Below are 19,846 nucleotides of genomic sequence, written 5' to 3'. Positions count from 1 at the left end.
TATATGTGGACTCCATTTACATATAGGGGATTTTCACATGTCACCCTCCCTAGTCCTCCCTTGCCCCCCCCATGTAAGATTTTATAGATCCACTACTGGATTTAAGGAACCTCACCTAGACCATCCTGGAGCTGAGCCTGGGGAGGGGCCTGTTTGGGCCCATAGATGGAAAGCCTTGGGGGACTGTTGCTAGTTGGATTGAGCAGTGATTGAAGGCGGGTGACTAAAAGACTCCAAAACCTGAGAAGACTGTGGTCAGTCGAGGGTTTGTTTCTATTACCACTCTATTTCGACCGATCTGGGATTAAAAATAGTTTAACATAGTCACCTCTTAATCTTGAGATGGATACTTGAGCTTTACTCTAATAAGGAGTCACAAAGACGACAGCGGGGCTTAGAAACAAATTTGAGCCTTTATTGGAATGTTGCATTAAATACACAAATCCCATTCTTTTCATAATTTGGTATTTAATAATAAAAAAAAAAAGACTTCTAGTCTAACAATACTGATCTGACAGTCATCCTTATTCAGTTTCACTTCTCTTTCCTGGAAACCTGACGTGGTCTGTGTGTGAAGAATGAGAGGGCAGACAGCGAGGACGCGGGGAATAAAAGAACAATGCCTACTCGAATTCAGTAAATACTGCGTATCAAAGCTGCACTGAGGATTAAAACAGTCTCTCGCTGGCACTGATATTCGTAACATTATTTCAACCCCTGATTTCCCCAAGTTTTACATATAAAAACTTTAGTATGAAATATAAACAAGCTCTTCCCAGGATGCAAACAGACAGGCAGATGCTGAAGCTGAAAGAAAAAAGGACAAAAATATGTTCTAAGCGTGATCTCAGAGAGTCACCAGATCTCGCCTGGGCTCGCGTTTTATTCGCATAAATAATGTTCTGGTGTCAGGAAAATACCATCCCACCAACATCCACCAACACCGTCATCATCATCGCCACTCAACAGATCCAGAAATTGTCTTAAAATCATTTTGGCTTACAGACTGTTTTCCCTCATTATGAAAAGAACAAAAAGAAAAACAAGAAAACGGAAAAACATTCACAACACGTTTTCCAGCCCGTCTGTTTGGTCTGGGCTCTTTTTTTTTTTTTTTCTTTCCTCCTTTTCCTGGATTCTTGCACACACCTCCACATACCACCAAGCGCTGCCTAACATCACTGCCTCAGACCCACCCGCACCCCACCCCACCCTCCTACTGCCAGCAAAACTCCAGAAAGTTAGGACATGACTCCGAACACGGGGTTGTGGCGGCAGATGCTCGGCCCGATCTCTTCGTAGTCCTTTTTGGTGTGGCACACCTGGTAGAACTCCGGCTGAGGAAACACAAAACAGGAGCTTGTCAACATTTAAAATACTGCAAACAATCAGCAGCCAAAGATCTGAAACAGGAGGCGTGGTGGAAAACTAAACAGTTATCGCTGAAAACATGGATGAAACACGGTGCTGAACTCATGTGAAACATCCAGTAGCACAAAACACAAAGCTTCCAAGATCTAAAAGTAGCTTATCGTGACAAAAGTATGAGATTTTGGGGGCTTATTTCTATAACAGGGAAGTACAGAGAGTTGACAGGAAATGACACGGTGACCTGCTCAACCAGGCGAGTTATGGTACCGTCCATTCTCCTTTAACTGAAAAACCATTAGCCAACTCTATGGATGATCTTCGCAGACTGTAATAAATGACCATACTACTACTACTACTACTACTACTACATCTGCTGGAGCAAACATTTCCTAAATTTGGGATGAATAAAACTGTATTTTTATTCTCTTACACAACTGGAAATCTTTATGCAAACAGAAGTGTCGCCCCCTGCTGGTCATTATAAAGAATGCTGTTGTAATAACAATATAGCAGACGTGTAATAAATACACAGAGGATGATGGAGGACTTTACTATGTTTGGCAGAAAGATTCAAACTTTTCAGGGAGAGATCAGAGTGCAAATTATTTTAAAGTTCAAAACTCAGGTTTCACTTTACAAACCTGAAAAGTACTTCCATCTTTTACATACAGTCTGTGGCTTTATCTTAGTTTAGTTTTTCTTTAATTAACTGTTTGAGGTTTGAACTGTACGTGTGCTGGAGTGGGTTTGAACTGGAGTGTATTTATTAAAAGCACGACTCCTTTGTGATGTTTGATTGATTGACTGATCGATATATTGGTTCTAAATTTAGACCAAACCGCGGGGGTAAACAGGGGTCGAGGTACAAACTCAAGATGTTTGCGATTATCCGACAAAACTTTAACTGTGAATCCTGAGACATGAAAAGGATTGTTATTCTTATCGGATTATTCGATTTTTAACATCAATTAGCCTTTGGTGAATCAGCTGTCAGACCTCCGCTCCCACTCACGTTTCCTGCTGATATAATTATCCACCTCACTCACACAAATAACTCATCAAGAGACAGGGGAGGAAAAAGAATAATGAAATGTCACAACCACCCACAGCACTCACTTCCACTCAGAGGGACTAAAAGAAACGACACAATAAATGAGGGCTTAACTAAAGTGCGTGTGGCCTTAAATGCCACACGGGAGCAAAGCCGACATGCGGGTGAATCTAAAAGCAGATTTCCTTCTCCTGCAATAAAGTTTAACCACATGATGATGATGATGATGATAACATGAGAAATACTTACAGTTGATGCTAACATTGATCCACCAAACCACACTGCGTATCTCTGCATGTGATGAGTGATGACCTGGACATCGATCGGTTTGGGCTGCGGAGGAAACACAGAGGAAAGATTATTTCAGAAGTTGAGAGAGCTACAGAGTGAATGCAGCCAGGGGAGGACTCTGTAGTAGTGACATTACAAGAATTAGTCACTTTGATCACCACAGATTATATTTGAAACCGTGCAACCGTGCACGAACCCTGACTGACAGTTTCTCAATGTTTTCAAAATCTAAATCAGTGTTTAAGACTTTGTTTTTGGAGCTTAATAAACCAAAGAAAGTGCCGCCTTATATTCAGACCTTTATGAATTAGCCAAAGTTACTAGTACTTAAAAGTTACTATACTTAAAAGTAACTGATGCTTTACTTGTGAATATTTTCACATTTACTGGGCTTTTCTGAGCAGAACAGGAATCCATCAATAACATACGGGTGTGGTTTCTACGGTGCGTCCACCACTAATCAACCCATGTAACAAATAAACCAGGTGATGACAACATCTACATACAACCTGTGATTGCTGGTGCCCCCTAGTGTGTCAACTATATCTTAATATAAATAAATGTGGGATAACGACATCGAGCAAGTGACATCAAACTGAAACAACTTCACAAAATCAAGGCCAAGAAGATCCTATCCTGTTTTCCTTGAATGTAATTGTAATTCCACCTTTTAATGACAAATAGCTGTGAGGGTTCACAGGAGAGGAGAAGAACAGAGTCCAGCTGAGGCGGGGTGGATGGAGAAGAGAGTCAGGAGTACCTTGTCACAGATGAGTAAAAGGAAGAGTTTGCTGATCTGATATCTCTCTAATCCTGACTCACAAAGCCTGATCCCACCAGCTGTCCAGGACGGTGCAAAATTATACTTAACAAGTTTGCAACCGTGTGGCCTGGAAGGGTTTCAGTGTAAAGACGTTAAAATTAGGGACGGATCGCTCTGATATCAGCACATTTATTCACTTAAGTGTAGACTGTGGTCACGTGAGCTGGCATGACTGAAAAACTCCATTTCCAACAGTTATTGGAAAGCTTTTTAGTACAGTAAGAGAAACCTGAATCAACAGCTAGGAGGTTGGTATTACTTAAAACTTAAAAGTTTATCTGCATGTGATTTAAATAAGTGTTTCAAGAAGGTTCTGGACATTTCTGCTAAACCTGAACCTGCTCCTGCTCTACTTACGCACACCGAGGAGATTTATTCTGAGGTTCAGAACATTCTGGTCCGCCTTAAATTAGCTGCAGTCGCTGCTTGCTGCTCCTCTACCGTCTGAGGTAGATTTACAGCTGCAGGTCCGCTCGTAACGAATCACCTTTATGACCTGAGCATCTATGGAGCTATAAAAAACTGTGCCCTGCATACCTGAGCCTGAAATATTTCTAATCTTTTTAAGCCTCATTAGATTTTTATAGGGAGAAATTTGCTGTTGAAATCAGTTCATCTACTTTCAATAAACCTGTGTGCCGTTTTGTAATTCAGCTGATTGAGAACTATCGATCCGTGCCCGGTGTAAATTCATTTTTTCTGCTCACCTTGAGCTTGCCTCCGCTCAGCTCCTCACTCATCTTCAGGCGGGCATCGACCGTCCTCTTCAAGTCTCTCTGCAGACGGCGCCCAAAGTCCCTGAACATGGTGGAGCCTCCCGACAGGACGACGTTCTGTGGAAGAAAAAGGACACCGCTATTACAGAGCTACGAAAAATCACACAAACGCTTAACACCAGTGACCTGCAGCCGACCAGCGGCCTGTATGACTCTTACAAACTAAACTCAAAATGCATTAAAACCCAACAAATGATCACGTCACATGATTTTGTTTTAATAAAAGCTTTAAAAAAGAAAAAAAACATTTCAAGACTTGTGATTCTTACTTTTTCACTCCTGTCTCTTTCAAACTAAACAAACATTCCCATGAGACCCTTAAAAAGACTGAGTAATACTGGCTTTCTAAGAGATATACCTGTACTCATGCCAATGTTGATATTTAAAGATTAAACATGGATATGGTGTTAATGAAGACGATGATCCTATAAACAGTTGCGTAACTGAACTTTTTGGAAACTCTCCACCTTAATTTACGTCATTTTAGAGCGATTTACCAAAAAGAAAACACACACATGCTGAACAAAGATGATTTTTACTAATAAAAAAAATAAACATTAATCACACTGTTGCTCAATTTTCTATAAATATACAAGAAACTATTTATTGGATAATTTTTTGGCTATGATAAAATGGAGTGAAAATGTAATGTGACAGCTGTGAGTCTGCTAAAGCTGTGCCGTGCTCCTGTTACCTCGATGGTTTGGTGTCAAATGGTCGTGTTAAGTCTGTCTTTTTCCCACTATGGGGTTGGGATAATATCAAACATGTTTTATTCCATGGGCTCATGAAAACAGTCGAGCTCAGCATGGTGAACACCATCTGTTCTGTCAGCCAGTGTCATGTCCACCTGTTGTAATCTTTTTATTTTGACCTGTTTTTTTTGTTGTTGTTGTTGTTTTTTTTACCTGAACAATCCATCAAACGCACAAACAGGAGCGTGTGCTTCAGTTCTCCCCCCAACAGCAGCATGATGTGAATAAGTCTTACAAAAATGCAGATTTTTTCACTCTTTGAGATGTTTGGTCTTCATGCGTGTCAGCTCACCTTATAGAGAGGACGCCTGACATCGATGGGGCAGTTCTGGATGACCTCGTCCACCACCTCGGAGATGGGCTGGGTGAAGTCCGGGTTGGCAAACTAGGAGGAAGAAACAAGGTTGACATGTCGTCGGGTGCAGCGTGGAGGTAGATACTAAATGTAGCCTTCAAACAGCAAAGTATAAAACAAAGATGTGCAGTTAATTACCACGGGTGGTTCACTGAGGTAACAGCAGAGCCGCCTAATCAGCATTTATGAGCAGCAGAAAACATTCACAAGCCACCCTAATTCAGCCATAACAAAATATCAGAGCTTTGTGCATGCCAAATAATGTCGTGGGACTGGGGGCGTGTGTTCATTTGTTTAATTTTTGGGCTCTTTAATAGTTTATCCAGCAGAACACCTCAGACTTGTTTCTTTACAGTCCTGCAAGTTTGCAGCAGAGCAGCATAACAGCAGGACACACACTGGTTTCCCCACAGCTTTGTGTGTCAAACTAGCTGCTTACTAACTTGCAAAGTAAAGTAAACAAACTCACAAATTCCCTTTAATTTAACATTTTGTCTTTAAGTGCATGTGTAAACAATCCTGATAAACTCCTATATTGACACCACAATTTCCCACATGTCTCAGCACCCAATTGCGACAAACAGCAGGTCAAATTTGCGTTTCATGATTTGCACGGCACAGACAGACCTCTGGGTGGAAGAAGATCTCGGGTCCCAGGAAGCGCTCGTAGCCCACGTCGATGGTGAACTCCTTCTTGCTAATTGCGTTGATGCCGGTGTACTGCTTGATCCACTTGGAGCCGTCCGTGTCGTACTTCTGGAACTCTTTGACTAGATCCGGGCACACGTAGCTGAACCGCTCCTGGTGGTCAGAGCAACAGGAAAAAGTTGTGTTATATCAGGTCACAGAAAGCAGAATCTGCCAACTTAATCATCGCGGCTCTATTTGTGTCACAGCTTCTATTATCATGGGTTGTAATGCCGGAGTGATAGGAACATTAGGCACCGACACATTTGAATCGTGCAGCACTAACAGCGCCCCATACTCATTATTTTGATTTGCAGGGACTGGGGTACACTGTGCCAGCACACCAGGAGGCACCGGAATTAACATTTCCAGACACGATAGGCAATATGCACGACAGACAGTGCTAATGTTAATTATTTCAGTTCACTTCATTTCTTGTTTTCTGTTTCGGGGTAATGAAGAATGGCCCCTGACATCCAGAACAAAGTCCTGGATAACAAGCTGTTTAATAAACATAGAGGAAACATGGAGAAATGGGGCAAATCAAGAAAATATAGTGACTGACAGAGGGAGGAAAAATAAAAGAAAGAGCATTAACATAAAAGTCACATCAATCCGTGACCGGGAAAGTTGGAAAATTAATTGGAGGAAAAAATAATGAATTCTTGAGACACAAATTTAGCTGCAAAAAACAGAGAAAATATTGAAGTGTGCCGTCTGTGTCCCACAAGGAATCGTCTCAGGCTGAGTTTCAGGGAAACTGTGTGTGAAGGACGCCTGCTGCCTGAGACAGACTGATGGCGCCACCTGCTGTCACTGTGAGATAAATGCAGTGCAGTCCCACTTTGTTCCCTGATTTAAAAAATAATTCAGCGGAGTCCGGTGCTGTCACTGCAGCAAACGGAGCTCGAGTGCCCCGGCTCTTTTTCAGCTGAAGCATTTTAATCTAAGGAGTGAAATTAGTCTCATACTGTTGTTTTTTTTTTTTAAACAGCGTTCAGCTTCTGTTGTGCACAGAAACAGAAAATTCGGGCTATACAGATATAACACTGCCGATCCTTTTACACTAAAACACAATATTGCATTTGAATGCTGCAGTTTGTCTTTGTTGTAGCTATTCAGCAGTATGACAATGATATTTTAATGACTGTCAGTAGAACATTCTTCAATAACATTATCACCACACTGAGCGTGTTGTTGTGTGTGAGAGCAAAGAGAGAGCAAGGGGATGCTTTCAGCCTCTACAGCCACAGGAGACCAACATGTTGCATGCCACTGCTGACACATTGAATAACTATAATAACAGCCTCCCCCGCAGAGGCGGCGGTGGGAGCTGGAGCTGTACCTTCACTGCCTTGGCCGTCTCCAGCGACTGCTCCGGCGGGATGCCGATCTCTCTCTCCCTCAGGAGCTGCTGGGTGAAGTAGGTGATGTCTCGCCCTGCGATGGGAATGTGCTTTATACAGCTGCCAATTACATAACCTTCAGCCTAAGAGAAAGAGACAGGTGGAGAAAGAAAGACAGAGGATGTCATACAATCTGCAACCAAACAGAGATTCCAGCGGCTAAAGCTGGATGTGTTTTTCCATCACATCTGCGAGGCCCCACGGAGACGTGAGCGTGCTCAGCAGACTCGCTGATTCAGCCTCAGAACGAATTCTGCAAGCACATTTCCTCAAACTGAGTAATTTCTTCCAGCCTCCGAGACACTCTGCCCTACTTTTTAAAATCGGCACTATCCGGTTACTCAGCAAAATGGAAAAATATATAAACACTGCACACGGTCTATAAGACTTCAAAGAAACATACACTGCTGCTCTGCATCACAGGTAAATGAAAGCCATCTGTTTTTATTAACAGTTACAAATGACCATAATGAAAACAGCAATCAATTAAAACGCTGTAGAAATAATTGATTAAAATTAGCACAGGAGCATTTTTTAATGAACAAAAACAGTGTACTTGCTTCCTGTACACATGACATTAAACTCCATTTAACTCCTAAAGCACACACTAGAAAACATTTGGTTTGGTTAGTCATTGAACCAGGAAGTAGATGCATGTGAGTGGTTAGTTTCTCCAAAGGTTTAAAAACGCATTTCCGAAACTGTTTGCTTTTTTAAGATATCAGATTAAATTCTGGACTTTTGTTTTCTGATTTATATTAGAAACTCGACATTTCACGTCTCATATACACATCAAGATGGATCGTTTCAATAAAAGAGGTTCTGCAATAAGGTAGTAGTGCACACTGAAGGCAGAAAGGGGAAAAAAACAGTTAAGGAGCCTGGTGAAAAGGGGAAAACAGGGAAAAGCTACGAGGAAATGCAAAAAAATATGTTTAATTTTCACATAAACAGTAAATTACAGAACAAAAAAAATGATAAAAGGTACATTTATAAGAAAAGAGCAGCGCTTTCAGGCACGACTTCAGTAATGAAAGCCACATGTCGAAACACACCAATCATATAAACTCGGTCTATAAACAAAAGTGTTGCTGGTTCTTCGTGCACATTGGAAGTTATACTAGAACTCTGCTCTGTTCCCATTTTACCTTCACTGAGCAAAAAAGAAACACCAGACCCTCCACTGCTCGATTTTTAAATGTTTTTTAAATGATTGTCTTTACTTCAAATGAACTGAGGTGGGTAAACAGATCAGAAATGAATCAGAAATGTTTTAATTTTAAGCTTTCAAACCATCACTTTCATTTCATGTTTCACAAAACATTTCTCGGTTGCCTTGTCGATTCTTCCCCTCTGAAACTTTCTATTTTCTTCTAATGAACAGAAAACAAAAATAAGTGCAGCTCAGGGATGAGTGTCCTTCAATGGCGTGATCTGTATACTCACCACAGGGATGACGTGGGTGACGCCGTCTCCGCTGTCGATGACGGTACCCGTCAGCGTCCTCTCCCCGACCTGTCTGGATGTCCAGGAGGCAGCTAGAGCGAGCACAGCCTGTCGCGCACACATACACACGGGAATGTCACACACTTCACAGTATGTTCACACTTCAGCAGTGCTAGTGATCGTGACACACTGCTGTGAACTAAACATGGTCACATGATCACATGATATGAAAAGTTATTCAAAACAGACATGCTATAACTGAACCTTTCAAATTCCTCCATATACATTCATATTCTGTTCACACACGGAGGCTCGTTTGTGTCTTTATAATAGAACATACAAAACAAACGCTACATTAAAAATATTTTAAGTAAAATCCATTTCAGAATCTCAAGTTTTGCTTTATGTTGAACTGAATCTCACACTGAGATATCAGTATCAGTATGGGCGCGTCACACAGGAACAGATACCTGCTAATTAGTGCAAATAAAACTCCAGAATTTCACTCAGTAATCTGAAGCACAGACTTTTTATACGGTCTGTTAGTACAATTAACCCCACAGCGGCCTTTTTGTTGATGAATAACATCATTAAAAATGTTCCAAATGGTTCCAACAGCACACAGAGGCCAACTAGCTGACAGCTACCAGCTGGAGCCACCTGCCCTATAAAGTTTCCAGGACCCTATTATTGCAAACTTTACACTCCTATATAAAGTTACCCCCTGTGCAGTTGAATTAATTCTAGTCTTCACTGCAAAATAAAGACACAAACATGCCTCCACAGTTAAACAAACAAACTAGAGCTCTAGGGTAAGGGAGCCTGACCTGCACAGCGATGTAGAGCCCCGGTACGTTGAAGGACTCGAACATGATCTCGGCAGTGTACTCTCGGTTTTCTGGTGTGTTCAGTGGAGGCTCCGTCTGCAAACACAGGATGTGGTACAGTTAGACTCAAGTCTGGACCTAACAGTAAAACTCTGCAGATCAAAAACACTAACACAGATCTACAAATACTCAAACATATTCATGGCAGAGCATTAAATTCATTTATCTTTATCTTTCTAAGAAGTGACTGTTGCAGTTAAACTGAATGTTTAACATCACTGGAGAGGCCCTGTGTTTAAGACTCTTACCAACAGGAAGTAGTGGTCCTCAGGTTCGGCCCTCAGGTACTTAAAGATGATCTGCTCCATGAAGCGCTCCATTAGATCCCAGTCCTCCACAATGCCGTGACGGATGGGCCACTGTTGCAACAAAGCTCAGTTTAATGAGTGACATTAGTGACTTTACAGAAACCTATTCTGGGAAGCTAAAGATGGCAGCTCTCCTTCCTCAGCCTCCAAACACTCAACAGCTGAACCCTCAGCAAAGTCACAGACCATCCACTAAATTTAGATACTCCTACAGTCTCATCTATCCCACTTTTTAGCTCTGGGAGTCCAGCTCAGCCTGCAGTTCTCACAAATTAAAAATAGAAGGGAGTGCTGCCTGAGTCTGCCTCTTCACAAGCTGTTAGTCTGTCTCGGGTACAGAGAAACATCTACACGATGCACCCCAAAACCAAGTAGCCCAGCTTGAGCCTTGATAAAATATCCAATCTCTCCTTGTTTAGATGAAATTCACATCGACCGGGATTCTCTGTATTCCTCTAAAGGTCTCGTACCTTAGTGGAATACGTGGGTTTGTCTATGGCTTCATCTCCGATGTAGAAGTCCAAATCATCCACCCCCTTCATCATCCTACGCTGGGCCTGGTCCCCGACCTTGGCCGACTCTTTGATGGCGATACCTGACGAGAAAAGAGAGAATTAAACAGAGAAAGAAAATAAACTGATAAAATCTGGTGCATTTTATGACTAAAGACATTAGAAAAGTGGAATAATGTCAAACATTTGCAGAGGCCCGTTGGCGGAATTGGTTTAAATACGTAGGATGCAAAATACTCACATGATGGAATGATGAACTGTGGCTCTGTGTTCCCTGCATACCCCAGTTTGGTGTAACTGCAACAGACAACAATCAGTTTCACTACAGGGAAACAGGCTGCACGTCATGGACATCGAGTCTGTTGGAACTGCATTTGTATGCGAGGCCTTTTCCTTCAGTAAAGATTATTTCTGGCCCTATCGTTTTGATCAATGGCGTCACTGTCCCTCAGGCGCACTGGGTGGGTGCCAAAAGCAGCAGCGACTCTGGGGATTGCTAATGGGAGCCCCCTGAAAGAGCCATTCATGCTGTATTGGTCAACTATGTTCGTCTATGTTTGTCAAGGAAATCAAGCGTCTTTCATATAACTCGGGCAGCTGCATTTGCAGCGTTGCTGCAGTACGAGAGAATCTGTAAGCATGATAAATGACTTAAGATGTTTAAGATTTAAGAATGGCTGATCCTGAGAGAGCACACCTTCAGATTTAACATCAAAGAACTGAGTTTACAACTGTCTCTCCTCTGTTTGAACAATGTTTCGCAGGCACATGTGAACCAGATGTGATCCCGGCTCAGGGCTCCTGTACTTCCTGCACACAAGGCCCGAGGGACCGATAGAGGACCCTGCTGACGAATGCCAGAGCACCGCGGGCAAAACAAACCACATCCTGGTCACAACAGTGGCTGCTTTGAATTCATCTTTGCAAAACGAGGAGCCGGAAGGACATCAGCAGTATCTCAAAGACGCTGAAGTTATGGCACAACAAATGTGCTAAAAATACGACTCAAATACCAACTTTAAAGATAAGATTCATATGAGGCTGCTCGCTTTTGATCTTCTTCATAAGAAATCAGGAACAAATATTATTAAAATATAAAAAATATTTAAATGTAAATAAACATTTAACTAAATGCTAATCAGATGATACCCACCTATATTTACCTACGAGACCAGTTTACATTAATAAATTAGTTTAACTACAGACACCTCTTACAGACATAATGGCCTAATTTTCTACTTCTAAACACCATTGCTAATCATACTGACTCTGGATGGCATGACCTTGGAATCCAGCAATACTGTGAGGAATCTTTTAGTCATTTTGGACTAGTATATGTTCTTCAATGTGTAGATTAATTAAAAATGTAGGACTGCTTTCTTTCATTTGATGATTATTGTTAGAAAAATTAGAAACATCCCCGTCTCAGAGTGATGTTGAAAAATTAGTTTATGTACTTTTTACTTCTAGACTGGAATTCATTCATTCAAACTCTTAAAGACCTCACAGTATCTTATTATCGTAACAGAGCATTTCTCTCTCAGACTGCTGTCTTACTTCTACAGTTTCCAAAAGTAAAATGGGAACTTGCTAAAACAGCCCGAAGCTTATGGCTGCCCCTCTCTGAGCCTGGTTCTATCTGAGGTTTTGTGCTCTTCGTGAAGTTCATCCTCCCCACAGTCACCAGAAGCTACTCACAGCCGATCATCTGATTGTACCGTCTATACCTTACAATATAAAACACCTTTAAGCAACTGTTGTTCTGAACTATGGCTATAAAAATAAAAATTGAACTGTGAACAAAATATGTTCAATGATGTCATCACTTCTCCCATATTTTCTAAATTTTTTCACCTACAGATGAATTCATTAGATTTGTTTGACCTCAAGCTGCTGTAATATTTCACTGAAACTCCTTAAAATGAGACGATGAACCTCAGGAGATTTATCCAGGAACAAACATCTATTTAGAATATTTACCCTGTAAGACAGTTATGATGGCTTTTGAGTTTCCTTTCCAATCACAGGTTTCTTTTTCCTGCACAGCACCTTCTGATGCACAGGAAACGCTGCAGTTTGTGTAGAGTAAATACAGACAGGAAGCAGAGATGTACGATTAAGAAGAAACCGGCTGGGATGGTGAACATAGAAATAAAAAAACCCGCTTTTAACCGCTTGTTTTGTCTGATCTCATTGCCAAAGCCTGTGAGAAAACATCAGCTTTTACATAAACATAACTAAATCGTCCTGATAACTTGTGAAAAATGTGCAAGAAAAATGTAAAAAATAAAAATCCCCGTTAGAAAGCCCACATGTTCTGCAGATCTACGCATGTCTGTGTAGCTGGGAGACAAAAAGGGAAACTCTGCTTCACAGCTAGGCAGATGTGCTCCACCATCTGATTTATGTTTCTGGGGTCAAATAAAGTTAAAGTCCTCTGACAGCAAGAGGTACGAGCTGACAGGCAAGAGTGAAAACACCACCCAGTTCTCTCTTTTCCGCTTCAGCTCAACAACTTTTGGTTATACGGTAAAATCTTATCTGGCATCTTCACACTTTATCTGTACAGCACATTGAAATATTAACAGAGCTCTGGCCAGCACAGATTTTTATTTGTTTTAAGGTGCAGCCAGAAAAAAACAGCACAGCAGAAACTCGGAGGGAAACCCACCAAACCTGTGCTCCTGGAGCCTGGAGACCTACTGTATGATGTCACCATGTCTGCTGTGTCTCTTTTTACTGAATTGTCAGGTGAGACTCAGCAGACTCAATATTTTTACTTAACATGAGCTCAGATTTTTGTACTTTAGACACTCACAGCGACAAACTGAGGCAGAGTTATTAAGAGACCATGCAGCTTATCGCATGAATTTTGGTTTAGTCAAAGTTATTTTAAGCCACACAGAACAGATAACTGCACCCACCAGCCACAGCATTAAAACCACAGCCTGAAACTGAGGGCTGCTTTGCAGACAGCTTCACCTGCACCAACAGCACACAAAGCTAGCAACGAGTTTCTCGGCTGGTGGAGCCCAAACAGAGAAGAAGTGTGAACAGGTGCGGTGAACGCACAGTTTCTTTCTTCGTGATGAAATGTAAGTGTGGTGCTTTCAGTTTGTTTTACATCCTAAATGGCTCCTTTCACAAAAAAAAAACAAATAAAAAAAAAAAACAAAAACATAACAATGAATGAAAATTTCAAAATATATTTTTTGCCTTTATTGCATTGTGAAAGTTTATCTCAAAGTCAAAAACAGTGACGTGAGTCTGTGGGAAATCACCTCATGTGAGCTATGACCTCAGTGAATTTGAATCTATAATTAGGATGTTTGTGTTGTAAATTAGAATCATCAGGGTCACAAAGGATGATAAAGCAGGATTTGATTTACCGTGTCGTTGTGAGTGAGCAGCATCCCTCTGGACCTCAGTCAGGCCAAGAAGGAGCAGCAGAAACGCTCATGGAAAGCACTGCTGACATATGAGTGACTGTGAATCAGGCAGCAATGTATCCCATAGCTGCTATGACATCACCCACTGACATCCCGTTACGAAAACTTGAGCTAAGCAGTTTCGTCGTCACCATCTTGGTGTTTTAACATTGGACATGACGTCACAACAGTCACTAGTCAGGCAAGTGTTTACAGAGGTCTTCAGACTTTTCTAGGACTGGAAGTCCTTTTGCAAACACATTTCTCGCCCCCTAGTGGCCATTAAAAAGTGATCGTTTAAGATACCTGGAAGCTAGGTTCATCTTTTCCAGAGTGTATGCTTCAGACAGCGAGAGGAGAAGGCAAACGGTCTTCAGCAATGCAGTAAATTTGAATATCATTCATTACTTTTTGTGTGCTTACAGTGATAATATTTAACTGACACAAAATCCCAAGGGTCGCCATTTGGAAAGCACTGGAGCTGTTTGTCTCTGAGGAAACCTTAAAGATTTATGCTGCTTGATTAAGGAAAAGAGTGAGCTGACAAAAGTTGCCATAAAAAATGTTGTGCAACTTAATTTCCTTCATCAGTGCGTAATTAGTCACATTCATGTTGTTAAAGTCACAGCTACAGAGTTATTAATGATGATGATCTGACACATGTTACAAGTGATGGCTTCAAACTTTGAATGGTAAACAGACTCTGTTAATACTGCATTTCTCTAGTTTTTCAAGCACTCAAAGCACTTTATGATACGAGTAACACTCACACAAACATTATTCTGCGACACAAAGAGCTGTTTAAAACTATAAGTGTGTGAATAAACACTAGAAAACTAAACTTCTGAGAAAAATGAGAACCAATAAAACCACTAACCTGATCCACCTCCTAAACCTCAACTTCCCATTTATTTAAAGAAAATAAACTTTCAAAATTTCATCACAAAAATGACCACGATTCAGGGTTTTATTGCCTTGGACACAGCTAAAAATGAAAAACCCTGTGCTGGCAATCGTAAAAACAAACAGCTGTATCACATGTGTAACAACAACAGTCCTCTGAAAACCTTCATTCCACAGAGCCGTCCTAGCTTGCCTACTTTGACCTGCCCGGACACGCTTTTAAATTTAAAAAAAAAAAGAAAGAAAAAAGCACGTCACCCAGCACGACAGCGGACACATCGTTGCACAGGACAACACGAGCTGCAGGTTTTATGCTGCCTTTAGCTAAATTATCCTTTATTTTTATTGGAAAACACAGTTTTTAAGTCCAGCATGAGCTTTATTTATGACACCGCTGAACTCATGTCAGGAGACCCCCACAGGTTGCTTCAGACAGAAGACTCCACCCAAACTTCAGCTGCAACACCTGCGATTGTTTTTTTTAAGGAAGCTTTGGTGTCCAAAAAAACCAAAAAACAAGTATGACTGTGACTGAGCTTCTTTCAGTCTAATCTGATAATATCATCTTGGCCACTCAGAGGCCTGATGATGTGTAAAAGGATGTGAAGCGGTCACTGTATTAGTCAGAGGCAGCTGCTGAGCCCCATCAGAGCTGTAAAACATCTGCCCACAGCTGGCACTGTGTGCCTCCGCCGCAAAGTTTCTACTTGGAAAAATAGAAAACTCTTCTTTCTTCTGGTCAGAGGTTTGCATGGGTATAAAAGTGGAACGTGAGGGTTATTATGAAGCAGTCTGCTCGCTGAGGAGAAATTAGCTCACAGATTTCGCTGCAGTAGATTGGTTAACAACCTGAGGGGATAGGCAGGCTGCTGATACGAGCTGTATACACTGTGACGAGTTCAAGCCTCCACATGCAAGCAATGCATGGCACGTTTAGCCCAGATTAACAGAGCAAGCACACCTATCACACCGGCACCACCTTTTAGCCAGGGCTGCAGGTAGTTAGGATAAAAAAAACACCTCCCTCTGTTTGTTACTGTTCACGTTCTTGCAGCGTTTGAGCCTCTGAAAATGGCTGCACAGTCAATTTTAATATTTCAAACAAGCCATTACATAAAGCTGCACTCCTATCACGACTCAGTTGGTGCATTTTGAATGCACTGTGGTGCCCACCAAAGATCTTTTAACCTTTCACCAGTTTGTAATCATTTTCTTTTCACATTTAGATTCATTTTGTTCATCAAATGACCAGAAACATTAGATCAACTGTTCTTCTGTGTATAATCACACACACAAGATGCTTCCAACAACCAAAACCTTCACCTCAGAAAACCATCCTAATTTCTTTTTTTATTTTCCCCCCTAAACACTTTTGTGTATTTTTTCTATCACCTTTAACTGTAAACCTGCAGCATGTCCTAAACAGGAATATTAAAGAACATCTGCCCTTAAATGCATCATGCAGCATTTATGAAGCAGCATTATGGAAATGATGTCAGCTGTAATGTTGTAAACATGTTTTTAGGGCACAAAAAAAGCAAAGGTTTAAAAATATAATTCACAGAAAGACTTTTTAACGCCTTCCTTCCTCATTCATAAAAAAGAAAACAGTCCTGCTCATCTTTACAACTCATCGCGTGGTTCAATCATTAAAAACAATCCTTTCATTTATAGTTTTTGCAGCGTGTGAAAGGGGCAGCAGTTCCAAGGGAGTTAATGCAATAATTTCTTCAGATTTGTAGAACTTTCAGCACATCCTGACTGCTTCATTTCACATGAACTGGAGTGGCAACAGTAACAACGTTTTTAATAAAAACTTTCTCCAAAGTGTTCTTTCAGGGTGGCCATGCACATGAGTATGACTTCAGCTTGAGTAAAAAGGCTACACTTTTCTCACAGTCTTGGTGATTTTCCTTCTGTGAAGAGCCAGCATTTATTTGGTGGATGTCAACATTTTTTAAAGCAGGAAAAAACCCTGAAGTTGTTTTACTGTCCAAATACTTATGGACTGACCTCATTTCCCCCCCAAAGTCCCCAAAAGGGAACAGTACAGCTGAACAATATCTTTCAGAATCATCCCTTTCCAAAACTTCAGCTAATTGTTAACATTTTATTTTATTTCCAATTACCTATGAGCCTGGAAAATGACAAAACATTCTCATATCCCACAAGACTAAAATAAATTTGACCATGTTTCAATACTGACTCTAACTCTTTCCTTCCTCCTTCATAGAAAAGGAAACAGCATTTTTCAAATGTCATGCATGGTTTAATGCATCATCTAACAGAAAGTCTGCACCCAAAATTAGGCTGTTGACACCTAACACAGCATTTCCATTAAAACCACGCATACAAAATCATTTCCATCATGGCAGCGTTGAGCTACAAATTCACAAAAAAAACTGTGTCGCTGTCCAAATATTTATAGACATGGCTGTAATACTTAGATAGCATGTGAGAAAAATCTGTTAGCTTCAACCAAATTAAAAAATAAATAAATAAATCAGAGAGCGATTGCAGGATAGGGGAGAAAGGTGTGTTTTGTTCTGTTGTAGCTAGTTATTGTGTAAAGTAAAAATGACAGTGATTTGGTGGTGATTAAAATACGTTCAGAATTTGCAAATTAATGATTCATCTCATAATGGATGACAGACTGCTCTCCTCTACATAACCTGGCTTTATAAGTTAAAAGTATCGGCATTAATATTTGCAAAGCTAGCCCTGTATTTACTTTATGGGATTGATACCAAAATTCCAAGAGCATTGCACAGCAGTACTCTGATCAATGCAAGGAGCTGCAGGAGGAGCTCAGATTGTCTTTCTCTGTTTTTTTCCCCTCTGTCCTCTAACACAACATCCGATGCCAAAGTTTTAGATGTTTTTATCTGCGAGATCAAGTCGTTATGAGAAGAATCGTCGGACCGGTAAAAGAGGCGAAATTAGAGAAGTTAATAAAAAAAAAAACCACGCTCGGATGCCGAGAGACGACCATATATGGACTAAAAAACGTGAATGAGGAAGTGTAGGCTGTGTAGGAAGTAGTACCGCGCATGCTCAATCCCAAATTAGTGAGCAAAGAGATTTATGAATTACACTCGTTTTTACAATCTTTTTTTTTTTTTAAAGTGGGAGCAAACACAAGCAAAGAAAATTTTATCTTATTAGCATCAGATATTATCATGAGAGCGGAGGTGCAGATTTTCCAGCTCCAGATGAATGAGGGGAACCCTTCCTGCCTCAGGTCTGCACCAGAAAACACCACCTGAGCGGCAGGAAGGAGAACCAGAACAGGAAGGCGTTTAAACTAACCCTGAAGCTCCCGATAATAAGCAGTAATAAGTCGCTGTTAGCATGTTCGCTCGCTGCCCAGCTGTGAGTGTACACAGACACACACCCATGGCTGCTGCCCCTGCTGACACTGACAGCCCCCTCAGCCCCCGGGCTGCCCGTCTGCCTGCACGGCGGTCCGAACTAAACAGCTTACCCTGTGCCGCAGTCGACAACACACGCCGGTAACCGTCCAGCCATCTCTGCCCCCCGGGTCTCTGGCGCGCTACGAAACCGTTAAGATATGATGGAAAGCTGGCTGTGTCGGCTGGAGGATCTGGCTGGCCGTCCACAGGCGGAACCCTAAGCCCCGCACACTGCCGTTTTCCACTTCCGCACTCGGCTTCTGGCAGGCAGGGAGAGGCAAGATGGCGGAGGCCGGGCAGAGCGACGCAGGCAGGGACGCGGAGCTGTCAATCACCGAGATAGGGCGGGGCCACAGTGTGGCGGACCAAAAGTGCCAAAATCAATCAGCAATCAATCAAAAAATAAAATAAAATAAAATGAATGAATTATGTTTAAGGGAATTTTAAAAATAAAATTGCGAGTAACAAATGAAAACTAATATTTCTATGAACCTAAAATTTACTTAGTTAAAAAAGGTAAAGTTAACTTATTTTAAGGTTTTATACATATAAATATATATAGCCAGGTTTGAAAAAAAAACTGAAATTAAAGTTGCAAAAAAGCTATAAAAAGTTCAAAATTAAAAGAGAAAACAAAAAAAAAAAATTTCTCATCAATAAAAGAATATTTACTGCATCAGTTTGTCTTCATTTTATCTGAAACACACAAGGATCAAATCTCTGACTTTATTTTGGGGATATTGTCCTTAAATATAACTAAAGCTTTCACACAGGAGTCATAAATGATATGAAATAGAAATAAATACCTTGGACTGAAATGTCATATTTGATTCCACCACTGAGCTTTCTTTTTTCCAAAATAGTGTGTATATAGTAAAATATCAATAATGTCACTCCTGTTACGTTTGTACCATCAAACTGAAATGAGACTAGTGTCAGCAGCTACACTAGCAAACTGTTTTACTAGCTAAACTTAGCATCATTGTTGTCTATGGGACTCAGTTCACAGTACATGATTGCCTTTAAGTGTTGCTCCACAGCTTATAAATAAAGTGTTGTTATCACATTCATAAGTGTCTCCGTCTGCATTTGCATCCGTTTTCCTGATTCGGCCGTGACAAGTTCCTCCCAACCTCTCTCTCACACCGAGTCAGGCTCTGACTGACGAGAAGTTTAAAGTGTTGCTCGAGAATCTTCCTCCAGGATATCCACTAACCACCCGCTCCCTCCATCACTCCGAGGACAAGGATGGCCGGGAGGCTTACGGACACTACGTCAGCGAGCCGTGGTGTCAGGTGGGCTTCTCTGTTCCTTTTTCACTTATAAAAACAAGAAAAATGAAGGAAACCAATGAACAGATGCCCAAGAAGCTGTTTAAAGTTATACATTCAGGCACAGTCGGTATAATCAAAGTCATGACTGTTTGCATAATCA

General features: G+C 41.1%; 1 protein-coding gene across 1 annotated transcript; it reads right to left on the bottom strand.

Annotated features, from left to right (window-relative positions):
* Nucleotides 1-394: 394 nt before the first annotated feature.
* LOC146557096 (actin-related protein 3-like) lies at nucleotides 395-18,704 on the bottom strand. The gene is made up of 12 exons (XM_085249027.1): nucleotides 18,484-18,704; nucleotides 10,910-10,965; nucleotides 10,627-10,751; nucleotides 10,097-10,207; nucleotides 9,789-9,884; nucleotides 8,962-9,069; nucleotides 7,455-7,598; nucleotides 6,050-6,223; nucleotides 5,360-5,452; nucleotides 4,244-4,369; nucleotides 2,672-2,755; nucleotides 395-1,337 (listed from the first exon to the last, which is right to left on the bottom strand). Exons 1-12 carry the CDS (start codon nucleotides 18,525-18,527, stop codon nucleotides 1,242-1,244), a joined length of 1,257 nt encoding a protein of 418 aa, XP_085105153.1. The 5' UTR covers nucleotides 18,528-18,704; the 3' UTR covers nucleotides 395-1,241.
* Nucleotides 18,705-19,846: the final 1,142 nt, after the last annotated feature.

The sequence above is a fragment of the Mchenga conophoros genome, linkage group LG16, assembly GCF_057382185.1.
Source record: "Mchenga conophoros isolate Kocher_MC1m ecotype Shallow Benthic linkage group LG16, M_conophoros_male_GT1.1, whole genome shotgun sequence".
NCBI lineage: Eukaryota > Metazoa > Chordata > Actinopteri > Cichliformes > Cichlidae > Mchenga > Mchenga conophoros.
This window is presented reverse-complemented; position numbering and strand designations above follow the sequence as displayed.